Source organism: Ranitomeya imitator, chromosome 6, assembly GCF_032444005.1.
Source record: "Ranitomeya imitator isolate aRanImi1 chromosome 6, aRanImi1.pri, whole genome shotgun sequence".
Lineage (NCBI taxonomy): Eukaryota > Metazoa > Chordata > Amphibia > Anura > Dendrobatidae > Ranitomeya > Ranitomeya imitator.
This window is the reverse complement of record NC_091287.1, coordinates 404,795,219-404,808,366: the sequence shown is the minus strand read 5'-3', so window position 1 is coordinate 404,808,366 and position 13,148 is coordinate 404,795,219. Positions and strand designations below refer to the sequence as shown.

At 45.7% G+C, this 13,148-nt stretch overlaps 1 protein-coding gene across 1 annotated transcript in view; it reads right to left on the bottom strand.

The window, feature by feature from the left end:
* TAF4B (TATA-box binding protein associated factor 4b) overlaps nt 1-13,148 on the bottom strand; it is a 248,083-nt gene that overhangs the window by 67,051 nt on the left and 167,884 nt on the right. Inside the window, exons 12-13 of the mRNA XM_069731234.1 lie at nt 8,805-8,930; nt 8,033-8,089 (exon numbers count right to left, since the gene is read on the bottom strand). Of these exons, the coding sequence (XP_069587335.1) occupies nt 8,033-8,089; nt 8,805-8,930 (183 nt within the window). The remainder of the gene's footprint in view (nt 1-8,032; nt 8,090-8,804; nt 8,931-13,148) is intronic.

Genomic DNA, 13,148 nt, shown 5'->3' with positions numbered 1-13,148 from the left:
GGCACACGAGTACATAAGGAGGGAGGACCCTGCCCGCGAGGGCTCACAGTCTGCAGGGGGTGGGTGAGGATACACTAGGAGAGGGAAGATCACCATCAACGTTTTTCACAGATGGATAAATACCGGTAAATTACTTGTACTTTGCAATGTTAAATATGGACAGAACATAGATGTCATCCATGTGCTGTACGTGTTTTTCACGGATCTATAGACTTGTACAGGCCCTTTTCAAAAGCGATATCGGAAAACGCTGACACGTCTGTGTGTTTTGCACAGAGACAAAGTCCATGGAAAAACACTGAAACAGGGATTTTTGTGTTACTCACCGTAAAATCCTTTTCTCCGAGTCGTTCATTGGGGGACACAGGACTGTGGGTGTATGCTACTGCCGCCAGGAGGCTGACACTAAGTAGGTATAAAAAAAAAAAAAGTTAGCTCCTCCTCCATAGTATACACCTTGCCACTGGCCCTGACAGCTCCAGTTTGGTGCACAAGCAGTAGGAGATGGAGAAAACAAAACAGCATTAGAGCAAAGACAACATGTCTAGAATACTACAGTCTGAACAACCCCATAGACAAATAAAATGAATAGGGAGGGAGCTGTGTCCCCCAATGAACGACTCGGAGAAAAGGATTTTACGGTGAGTAACACAAAAATCCCTGTTTCTCCATCGTCTCATTGGGGGACACAGGACTGTGGGATGTCCCAAAGCAGTCCCAGGGTGGGAAGAAGACTCACTGGAAGAAAACCCCTAGGCACTTACCGCCTATAGGTGTGATACCGCAGCCTGAAGAATTTTCCTTCCCAAACTTGCATCAGCAGAGGCCTGAGTGTGGATATTATAATGTTTAGAGAAAGTGTGCAGGCTGGACCAAGTGGCCGCTTTGCAAACCTGCTCTGCTGAAGCTTGGTGCCGAAGCGCCCAGGAAGCCCCTACCGCCCGAGTACAGTGTGCCCTGATCCCAGCCGGGATGGCTGCACCCTTGATACGGTAGGCCTCCTGAATAGTGGTTCTTATCCATCTGGCTAAGGTCGATCTCGAGGCTGCGAGTCCCTTTTTATGACCCGCAGGAAGAACGAACAGAACATCCGTCTTTCGAAAAGAAGCGGTCCGGGAAACGTATCTTCTCAGAGCGCTCAACAAATCTAGAGTATGGAGAGCTTTTTCCACCCGGTGTGTAGGCGCAGGACAAAAAGAAGGCAAGACAATGTCCTCATTAATGTGGAATGAGGAGACTACTTTTGGCAGAAAGGAAGGTGCTGGTCTCAGCACCACCTTATCCTGATGAAATTGTAGAAACGGCGCCTGACAGGACAAGGCCGCTAATTCCGATACCCGCCTAATGGATATTATAGCTACCAGAAACAAAACCTTCCAAGAAAGGTACCTTAAAGGAACATCTTGGAGGGGTTCAAATGGAGGTTCCTGAAGAGCACTCAAGACCAAATTAAGGTCCCAAGCTTCTATCGGAGCTTTGTAAGGAGGGACTATATGAGAGACTCCCTGCAAAAAAGTTTTTACTTGCAGATTGGTAGCGATCCTGCGCTGGAAAAGAACCGATAAGGCGGATATTTGCCTCCTAAGGGTACTTGGAGCGAGACCTGAGTCTAGACCAGATTGGAGAAAAGCTAGGACATTAGGAATGGAAAACCGAAGAGGAGAAAGACCCTTCTTCCTGCACCATGAGAGAAAGACTTTCCAGGTGTGGTGGTAAATGCGTGCTGAAGCTGTCTTTCGAGCATTAACCATAGTTGAGGCTACTTTCTGAGAAAAACCGGCCTGGGTCAGAATCCAAGATTCAACGGCCAAGCCGTCAAACGCAGGGCCTCTAAGTTCTGGTGGAATATCGGCCCCTGCGACAGAAGATCTGGCTGCATTGGTAGCTGCCAAGGAACCCCGACGATCAGCTGAACTAGGTCTGCGTACCATGACCTCCGAGGCCAATCTGGGGCGACTAGAATTGCCGGAACTCCCTCTAACGTGATCTTCCTGACGACCTTTGGAAGCAGCGCCAGAGGGGGAAACAGATCTGGAAGACGAAATTGGTTCCAAGATAGGACTAGTGCGTCTACGGCAATTGCTCCTGGATCTCGAAACCGTGCAACGAACCTGGGTACTTTGGTATTCGACCCGGTGGCCATTAGATCCACATCCGGGATTCCCCAGCGTAGACATATCTGCCGAAAAACATCGGGGTGAAGAGACCATTCCCCGGGCGCAAGACCCTGTCGGCTCAGAAAGTCCGCTGCCCAGTTCTCCTTGCCCGGGATGTAAACTGCCGAGATCACAGAGTGATTGTTCTCGGCCCAGCGGAGGACTTGTCCTACCTCGCGCATGGCTGATCTGCTGCGAGTGCCCCCCTGATGATTTACGTAGGCCACGGCCGTGGCATTGTCCGATTGGATCCGCTCCGGGCGACCCGCCAGAAGATGGTGAAAGTGCTGCAAGGCCAGCCAAATTGCCCTCATCTCCAACAGATTGATTGGAAGGGTTGATTCCCTTGGGGACCAACGACCCTGAGCCGTGTGCTGGAGAAACACTGCTCCCCAACCGAGAAGGCTGGCGTCCGTAGTGACTACCAGACAATGAACTGGAGGAAAGGCTTTCCCCTGAAGTAGGGATGAACTCCTCATCCACCATATCAGGGATTGCCTGACCCCAGGAGACAGACGACACCTGAGGTTGAGAGACAAAGGACTCCTGTCCCAGGCTGACAGAAGTGCCTGTTGGAGTGGACGAAGATGGAATTGGGCGAATGGAACCGCTTCTATAGCTGCTACCATCCTGCCCAAGACCTTCATGCAGAACCGGATTGAATGGAAACTCGGCTGCCGAAGAATTTTTACCTCCTGCCGGAGACAAAGCACCTTGTCCTGGGGTAAAATAGTTAGCCCCCGAGGTGTCGAAGATCATCCCTAAAAAAAGAGATCTTCCGAGATGGTACTAGAGATGACTTCTTTAAATTGACCAGCCACCCTAGACGAGCTAGGGTGTCCAAAGAGATGTTGACGTTGTCCCTGCATGCCTGAAAAGTTGGTCCTTTGACTAAGAGATCGTCTAAGTAAGGCAGAATGACTATGCCTCGAGAGTGCAGGATTGACACCACTGTTGCCATCACCTTCGTGAACACCCTGGGAGCAGTGGCGAGCCCGAAACGTTATGTAGTGAATTGGAAGTGTCGCTCGCCTATGGAAAACCGTAGAAATTTTTGATGAGGAGGAAATATAGGAACGTGCAGATAGGCGTCTTGAATATCTATGGAAGCCAGGAATTCTCCCCTTTCCATAGCCGCAATGACCGAGCGGAGAGATTCCATACGGAAGCGACGAGTGCTGATGAATTTGTTTAGACACTTTAGGTCCAGAATGGGTCTCACAGTCCCATTCTTTTTGGGAACCGTAAACAGATTTGAATAAAACCCTTTGAGCCTTTCTTCCTTTGGAGCAGGGACAATGACCCCGTTGGATTGAAGAGACTCGACTGCTTTGAATAAAGCTCTTAGACGGGTTTTTGAACTGGGAAGACTGGATGAAAAAACCGGCCTGGAGGGAGATAGGAAAACTCTATTTTGTACCCTGAAACCACCAGGTCTCTTACCCATCTGTCTTGAACAACTGACAGCCAGGACTGATGGAACAGTAGTAGGCGACCGCCTACCCTGTTGAAAACGACGAGAGACTGCCTCCAGTCATTTAGCCGAAGATCGAGGATATCTAGATCCCCTAGATCTTGATGGTTGATACCGCATTCTTGCCAATGGATTGGCCCTATAGGAGACCTGGTGCTCCCTGTCTTGGACAGGCCGACTTGGGGGACCTGCTCTTGGTGCCGCAGACCACCGGGAGTTACGAAAGGATTTAAACCTTTTGTTGAGGAAGGAAATTACTTTTACCTCCCGTGGTATCAGATATAAGCTGATCCAGTTTTTCACCAAAAAGACGGACACCTTGATAAGGGAGGGATGTAAGGGACTTTTTTGAAGTAGAGTCCGCCCGCCAATTTCTTAGCCATAGGGCCCTTCTGATAGCAATAGCATTTGCCGCAGCCAATGCTGAACAATTTGCCGCATCCAAGGATGCATTAATCAGATAATTTCCTGCTAAATATATCTGATTTGACATCTCTATCACCTCTACAGGAAACCCCTTATCCTGAAGAGCCTTAGTTACGGACTCTGACCAAGCTATCATAGCTTTGGCAACCCATGTGGCCGCAAAAGACGGCGCGAGGGCTGACCCTGAAGCCTCAAACAGAGACCGAGCTAGACTCTCTAGGAGCCGATCAGTCGGATCCTTAATAGACGACCCATTAGGAAGAGACAGCAACGTACTAGAGGCCAAACGGGACACGGGAGGATCCACTGAAGGGGATTCTGCCCACTTTTTACAAAGCTCTGGAGCGAAAGGATACCTTGCACCTAGGGCCTTCTGGCCTAAGAAACGCTTATCTGGTCGCTCCATGTGACGTTGGACTAGATCCTCAAACTCAGGATGAGTGGAAAACACCCTATGAGGTTGCTTGAATTTCTTAAAGGACACCTTATGACCAGAAGGTAAGGTGGCCACATCCTCTACTCCCAAAGTCTGGTTAACGGCCTCAATGAGACTGTCAACAGATTCCTGATAACCAGGAGCTTCTAAATCAAAAGACCCCTCTGAGTCATAGTCCGAACCGTGTTCACTCAATTCCGCAGGAGAGGGAGATCGAGAGACGGGATTTAAAGATGCTGATGCACCTGACGGACCGGGAGACGCTGTGTGGGATAGTTTCCCCTGTGTCTGCCTAGAGGGAGTACGGCCCCTGCAGGCCGGAGGATCCTGAAAATCGGAGGATCTTTCCAAAACAGGCGGATGAATGTCCCTGACAGGGGCTTGAAGGGACTCAACCGCCTTTGTTAGAGACGCCATAGACTGCGTTAATGATATGACCCACTCAGGGGGAGACACTGCCGACCCAGGTACAGGCAAAACCCGGCAGGATAGCCGGCGGGGTAACAGGCAGGGTAGCAGACGGGGGCTCCTGCACGCGCTCGGAATCACAAGCCTCACAGAGATGGTTACTTTACGCATGCGGAAAAGCAGACCGACAGGTAATGCATGAGGAATACAGAACTGAGTGAGTCTTAGGATTTCTAGACATGATGACTCTAAAGCCGCTATGCTCTGTATCTCCTTATGAGCTACTAGGTCTAGAACAAATACTGTTGTCAGGCTGAGGGAAGTAGCACTTACCCCAGTCCTGTGTCCCCGTATGCTCTCAAACACTGAACCATGTTTCCTGTGAAAATCACACATATATACTAAATTACAGGGCGGATGCTTGAAAAAGTGGGAGGAGTTACCGCGCATGGACCCGGTTTAGGCCGAAGCAGGGAACTAGATTTCACTCCTTCCCCTGCTCTCCCGGGAAAGCTGGGTGCTCGAAACTGGAAGGAAACCGCCGCCGATGGAGGCGGGACTTCCCCCAGACTACAAGACCCATAATGCCACAGGCCGTACAGAAAACCGGAAGCCGCCGAAAAAGGGGCGGGACTTCCGCCCATGCTCAGACTACAAGATCCATAATGCCTCAGGCTGCCTAGAGAACAGGAAACCACCGAAAAAAAGGGGCGGGACTTCCACCCATGCCCCTGCTGAAGTTTGCTTGTGGGGAATAACGCTGGAAACCAGCACAGCGTCGGATAATAGTCGCCACCTGTGCAGTACCAGCAGAACGCGCGATGAAGCAGGAGCCCCCTGTGCAGCCCTCTGACAGCGGATGAGGTTAGACCAAAAAAATCCACATATAAATATATATACATATATAAAAAAGACGGTGCAGGCACCCTAACTCCTTACACCCTTCAGAAGGCGAGGAGAGGGACCGTCTGCCTCCTTTAAACACCGTAGCCGTGCATTGGTGATGAAGTGGAGGGTGCACGGACAAGGAATGAATGCCTGTACAACCTAGGGTTCCGTTACCTCAGGGTGGTCAGGTTCTTAGTCCGGCAAAAAAATCCCACGTCGCGGGAGAGGATACATGGAGGCGACACTCCACGTGCTCGCCCGTTGTTGGTTTGGGGAGATCGGACCCCGTCAAAAGGGTCCTTCGCCCCTGTCTTATCTTCAGAGAAAGAGAAAAAAAGCATCTGGGAAAACCCAGAGATGTGCCTCCTACGGACACTAAGCATAAACTGGAGCTGTCAGGGCCAGTGGCAAGGTGTATACTATGGAGGAGGAGCTAACTTTTTTTTTTTTATACCTACTTAGTGTCAGCCTCCTGGCGGCAGTAGCATACACCCACAGTCCTGTGTCCCCCAATGAGACGATGGAGAAATGTTAATAACATCATAGATTATAATGTAAACTTGTTCTATATGAAAAATAAACGGATACAACACATACATGGAACATAATGACAGGTACAACATGATGTTTAACGTTGCAGATACAACTTTACAATTAAAGGAATGGAATCAAAGTCTTCACTTCAACACACAATTGTTATCAAACGTCTGACGTTGGGCAGTACGTTGCAGATATGTAAGGACCTCAATCACTTTTCTTTTACCAAGACCTCTTATTTTCCTAACAAATAATAAGCATTGCCTGTATAATATTCTGGGGTTGATGCTACATCCATGAACAGAAAACTTCTGCTACAACAATCGTTCTAAAGGCACTAACTATAAATGCAGGAACACTCTGGAAGACAGATCTGTGTTGGAGCCAGGGATAGGTTCTCGCCGGGCTTTCTGCTTGTTTGGCGTTAGCTTTGACATTAATAGCAATAATAAAGTTCTTTAAAACATTCATAAACAACCTGCTGCTGACACCTCCGAGCAAACGTAGCAGCGTTCAGCAACAGCAAATTTCATAGTTCAGGAAGCGCAGTTAGGAAAGGAGGGGGAGAAAAGAAAGGTTTGTTCTTCGCATCTGAGTCATTTGGAACAAAGATCCTCAAAAATTGCATGAAATCAGTCATGTAACTATAGAAACCAATTTCTTCAGCTCCATATCACACGTCTCACACCTCAATTGTCTTTATTATCGTCTACTGTCAGATCCTTAATCAGAAATGTGAACAGGCTTGATGATTTATTCAGCAGGGGAATGAAACTGTAGGTCAAGTGAAAAAAAAAAAAAAGAAGCGTATATCGTACACACACCTAACTCTCCAGCCTCAGGAACTTTCATTTCATTCTGTTCCCAGTACCTCTGGGCCAATTGCAGCAAGCGCCAATATTAAGGCTCAATTAAAATAAGCTCTAATTAGCGCAGCTCTTTTCCTCTCAGGCTAGAAAAGTCAGGAAATGGATATTGGGAAATGTTAGAGAAAAAAAAAAATAGCTAGCGAGTGAAAGGCTACAGACATAAATGAACGTATTTGTTGATTTGTACAGTTGCTATGCAGAGGCCTCTGGGAGCAAAAGCTTAACCAGCCTAAGCTATAAACTAAAACCCCTGCAGCTAAACATGAACTGAGCGAAAACAAGGGCTCCATCTCAGAGCTGAAAACTGCTGGGCTCAGAAAATTAAAAGCCCGAGGCATTTTCCATTTAAAACGAAATCCCAGTACCGCCTCCCAGCCAAAGAATTATAAGCAGTATCAGATTTACAAAACGAACAATTACCCCGGAAAAATGTAGCCTATTGTACGGTCCCAGATGCTGGATGCAAAAGTGCTTCCCCTCTTATTTTAATATATCGCTGCTCTTTAGAAACACCAGTTCTAGACCCGATAAACCCAAATATAATATACACATTTTATCCGACGAGAACTTCAATCAATGCAGAAAGAGAGCGAGTCGTTCCTCCCATGACGATGCCTCGTTTGTAACGTTCTCCTTGCCTCCAGCGGCTTCTGTCCTTCCTGGAGGCCTATATAAACGGTATGCGGCAGCAAAATACACTCTGACCTAATTGCCAAGAGAAAGCTGCTAACTTTTCCAGGCTGCCTCTGCTCCGGCAGGGACCTACGCTGGCAGAGATGGGGATCAAGAATTACTCATTTGCAGACTGCACACACAGATCCAGGCTTTAGTGGCTTACCTCTTTGGCTTTCTGCTTCAATCTCAGTTGGTCAGGATCTTCTTTATTTGCCCGGCTCTGTAAAAAATGAACAAAAACAAAAATACAATACAACAAAAATTAAAAAGATATTCTCCCGCAAATGTTAACGCTTGCAATTAAAGGGTTACTCTTAAATGGCTGCATTCTTAAACATGCGGCAGGCATTAAATATTTAATGCATAACAATATTCTCCTATGATTAAAAAGCTTTGCTGTAGGGTAAACTGCCTCAGTCCAGGATTTGTAAGACTTCCCCTCATGCATTTTCATTCTCATTTTCCATAAAGGTTTGATGCCCGAGGACTTGCCTCAGGGAATCCCAAGTGCCAGAACTGCTACTTAGGCCAACTCAATCATGACCTCCTTGCTATTTAATTTTATGTGCTACAGCATAATTGAGTCATCATCGCTGGCAATGATAAAGTGCAAAGTTAGGACCTGTAAAATATACAGAATAGTAACCTCACATATGATGCATATTTCCCTTTGTACACAGCCAGCATCATCGTTTCCCAGTGGTTTGAGTCTGCACTTCTACATTTCTCTCTCTCATACAATTTTACAATATCGGTCATTATTGATTTATTTTGGTCTACTAGGAAACAATAATTGGGACTTGGAAAGTCTACACATTACAGGAAAAAAATTAATAGCAAGAAACCGAACAGACATCCAGTGAAAGTGGACATTTATCTTCCCGAGTCCTACAAGTCTTTTACAATATCTAAAATACATGAAATGACCAGCTCACCTTAGCAGCGCGTAGTAGCATTTCTCTCTCTTCTTCACTTTTTCGTTGTTTCTCTAGGTGCTCCAGTTGTTCAAGGAACTTAAGCTGTGCTCGAACTTCACTACACTGGACATAGCGATCACTTTGCTTAAGAAAGAGAATTTACAACACAAAAATTAGGTAACAATAAGGCCACGTTCAGACGTCTGTATTTACTCACACGCGAAAAAAAAAAAAGGAACATTCATTAGTTTCTGGATCAGATTTTTGACAGTGTTTGGTTAGTGTCAGCTTTAGCCATCAGAAATTATTTTACAAGCCAAAAAAAAAATAAAACTACAACGCTTCTCCTCCCAACTGCAATGTTAAAAGTGGACAGCATTTGGATCACATATGAATGGCATTTATGTGCAGTCCATGATTTCCATATACTCAGACTCGTATGGGTGATTTTCATCCGCAACCCGGATTAAAATATCATAAGACTTACCGTGACGTACTTACCAAAAAACAGGTGTTTACAGGTGCGAACTAAGAGTATCCATTTCCATATATAACCAACAAATAAAGTAGCAATCCGTTGCGCTATGGCAGGCAAACATGAAATGTATGAAACTTTAACTGCATTACTACTCTAGAAAAATGGAAAAACGAGAATGTTTGGCCAATTCATGTATACCCGGCAGCCATGGTAAGGTGATTCTCTCTGCTGGGAACCTGCCTAATGTGAACCTGCAGTAATGCAATTGAAATTTCATATATTTCATGATTGCATGCTCTAGCGCTACAAAGTGCCACTTTGTCAGATTAAAATCGGAGATGTTGCCATGATTTTTTTTTGTGGGTACAAAGTCTGCACAAAAATACGGTTATGTGAACAGCGCCATAAAATATAATAGGTACGTTTCATCCATGAAAAACACCAGCAGAATTCATATGTGAGAAATAGGCATTTGAATGGAGCTCTAAAAGCAGTTTTTTTGTACACTGCCTGCATTTACCACTAATTAGTTCAGGATTACGGCGCATATTGGTTATATACTGAGTGAGTAACACTGTACCAGGTAAATGTCCCATATGTATATGAAAGTATGGAGGGGCAGTGAGGAAGAAAGAAGTAAAAAGTAAGAGATGGGTAAGAGAACAGTAAAGGTAAAAAAAGAGAGGATGGATGTGCGTCAAAGGGTTACAGATTTACAAAATATCAACAGCAATCTGTGTGTCAATTTCATACAAGCTATCAGAAACATTAAATGGTAAAAATTTCATTAATCTCCTGTGTTTAACCCTTTTGAAGCCTGCATTTTATTCACATATTTAAATCTCCATTAATGGTAAGTCATGTGACTCACTCTTACGGTGCTTCACATTGAGTTTAGACATCCGTTCAGTGGCCCAGTCAAGGTTTAAGTCCGAAACCTCTGCAAAACGAGATTCAGACTTATGTACCGATGGGGCCTTAGACTATAATGGTGCCAACAGAGCAAACATGCGCTCTGTCATACATCATTTCTGGCTTATATGCATACATAGTAACATAGTAACATAGTAACATAGTTAGTAAGGCCGAAAAAAGACATTTGTCCATCCAGTTCAGCCTATATTCCATCATAATAAATACCCAGATCTACGTCCTTCTACAGAACCTAATAATTGTATGATACAATATTGTTCTGCTCCAGGAAGACATCCAGGCCTCTCTTGAACCCCTCGACTGAGTTCGCCATCACCACCTCCTCAGGCAAGCAATTCCAGATTCTCACTGCCCTAACAGTAAAGAATCCTCTTCTATGTTGGTGGAAAAACCTTCTCTCCTCCAGACGCAAAGAATGCCCCCTTGTGCCCGTCACCTTCCTTGGTATAAACAGATCCTCAGCGAGATATTTGTATTGTCCCCTTATATACTTATACATGGTTATTAGATCGCCCCTCAGTCGTCTTTTTTCTAGACTAAATAATCCTAATTTCGCTAATCTATCTGGGTATTGTCTGGGGACACAGACTACTATGTCTGGGTATATGCCTATAGTAGGAGGACATGCCCAAAAACTATGCATGGCAGAGTGTATGTTCGCTCTGTTGGCACCATTATAGTCCAAGGCCCCGTCGGTGCATACATTCGAATCCTGTTTTCCGGGGTCCGGACGTAAGCCCCGACAAGGCCACTGAACAGGTGCTTAAACACAATGTGAAAGCACGCTTAGAGCTTCTGATCAATGTTGGCCTGCAAGCTTGTTAAGGTACCATCACACTCAGCAACTTTGCAACGAGAACGAAAACAATCCGTGACGTTGCAGCGTCCTGGATAGCTATCTCATTGTGTTTGAAACGCAGCAGCGATCTGGATCCCGCTGTGCCATCGCTGGTCGGAGCTAGGAGTCCAGAACTTTATTTCGTCGTCAGGTCGGCGTGTATCGTCATGTTTGACATCAAAAGCAACGACGCCAGCAACGTTTTACATGGAGCTAACAACCAGCGAGAACGATAAGTGAGTCGCCGTTACGTCACTGGATCGCTCCTGCATCGTTCTGGAGTTGCTGTGTTTGACGTCTCTACAGCGACCTAAACAGCGACGCTCCAGCGATCTAGTTTAGGTCGGCTCATTGTCTATATCGCTGCAGCGTCGCTGAGTGTAACGGTACCTTTAGTCTCTGCATCTTATTGCCTCCTGCTGTGTCAACATAGTTGATTGTTAAGTTAGGCCTAGATCCAAGAACACACCATCCTGTATAGTTAGACAGATAAGACGGAGGCATTTCTGCACATATATACAAGTGCCATATTTTTCAAAGCGCCAGGGAAGTTACCATATTTTTCAGACTATAAGACACACAGTACTGAATTCAGCCTACCCTGTGTGGGGAGGGGGATCAGCAGCAGTGGTGGAGTGGAGTCACATGGGGAGTTTGGTTGTCTGGCATTGATATGACCCAGACTGGTGAGGCAGGTTCGGCGGTGCTCGGTGGTGCGGGGGCTCCGGTGACATTTTGTGAAATTCTGGAGCCCCCACACTTCCATTGCCTCGATGCTATGGCCTCCGGGAAAATGGCTGCCGGAGGTGGCAAATGCGCAGATTGAGATCTCAGCACCGAGATCTCGTCTCCCGAGATGTCCAGCCATTATGATTCTCCAGGTCATTAAGAGTTTGTAGATACCAAACATGTATAGGTTCTGTTTTAAGTGGTGACAAAAAATCCCCAGCCCAAAAAAAAGGAATAATTTTACGAGACCTGTAGCGTCTCCATTTTTCGTGATCAGAGGCTGGAGAGGGCTTCTTTTTTGCTCACTGAGCTGACATTTTTATTGATATTATTTTTGGGTAGATACGATCTTTTGATCGCCTGTTATTTCATTTTATTGCAATGTTGCGGTGCCCAAAAAAACATAATTCTGACATGTTGATTTTTTTCTTGTTACGCAGTTAACAGATCGGCTTCATTCTTTTTATATTTTAACAGATCGGGTGTTTCTGAATGCGGCAATACCAAAATTGAGCATTTTTTATTCTTTTATTTTGAATGGGGTGATTTGATCTTTTATATTTTTATAGATTTAAAAACTTATTTTCCTACTTTTTACTTGTTTTAATAGTCTCCATAGGAGACTTGAAGCTGCGATCTTCCGATCACCTGTGCCACACATAGCGAAATACTCATCTGCTAAGAACACCGGCCAATGACAACCACAGGGTTGTCATGCCAACGCATCCACACCCTGCGATCATGCAACCATGGCGCCAATAAGGAGGTCTTATGAAGCGTTTCTGGAGCAGCCATGTTAAATGCTGCCAATGGAGATTGACAGCAGCATTTAACATGTCAACAGCCACAGGTGGATCGCGATTCCACCCGCGGCTATTAAGTGCACATGTCAGCTGTTATAGGCCAGAAAACATGCGGGCTCAGTGCCAAAGCCCGCATCAAACAGAGGGAGGCGTCCTATGACGTACAATACACCAAAATCATATTCTTTTAAAACTGCTACACCGATGCCTCTACCCTGTATCAGTCATTGCACTAGTTGTCCATTCTTCCCAGGGTCCACAATTCACCTGAGGCTAACATCCTCAACAATCCAAACCTTCTACTCCCGTCTCCATGATTTCTCGCATGCTACTTTAATTCTCTGGAGCACACTACCCAGGAGAGTTTGATTAATTCTCAATACCAACAGTTTTAAGCATGGCCTAAAAACACATTTTTTTTTTTTTTTTTAGACTGGCCTATCGCCTCACATCACTTATATACAGTAACGATTCCTGTTTTGCTCTTACAAAATCAGGAACCTCGTAGCATCAGTTTACACAACCTCCATGCACTTAATAGCCCCTTTGTGTCAAGCACTTTTTACCATTTACCTTTAGTG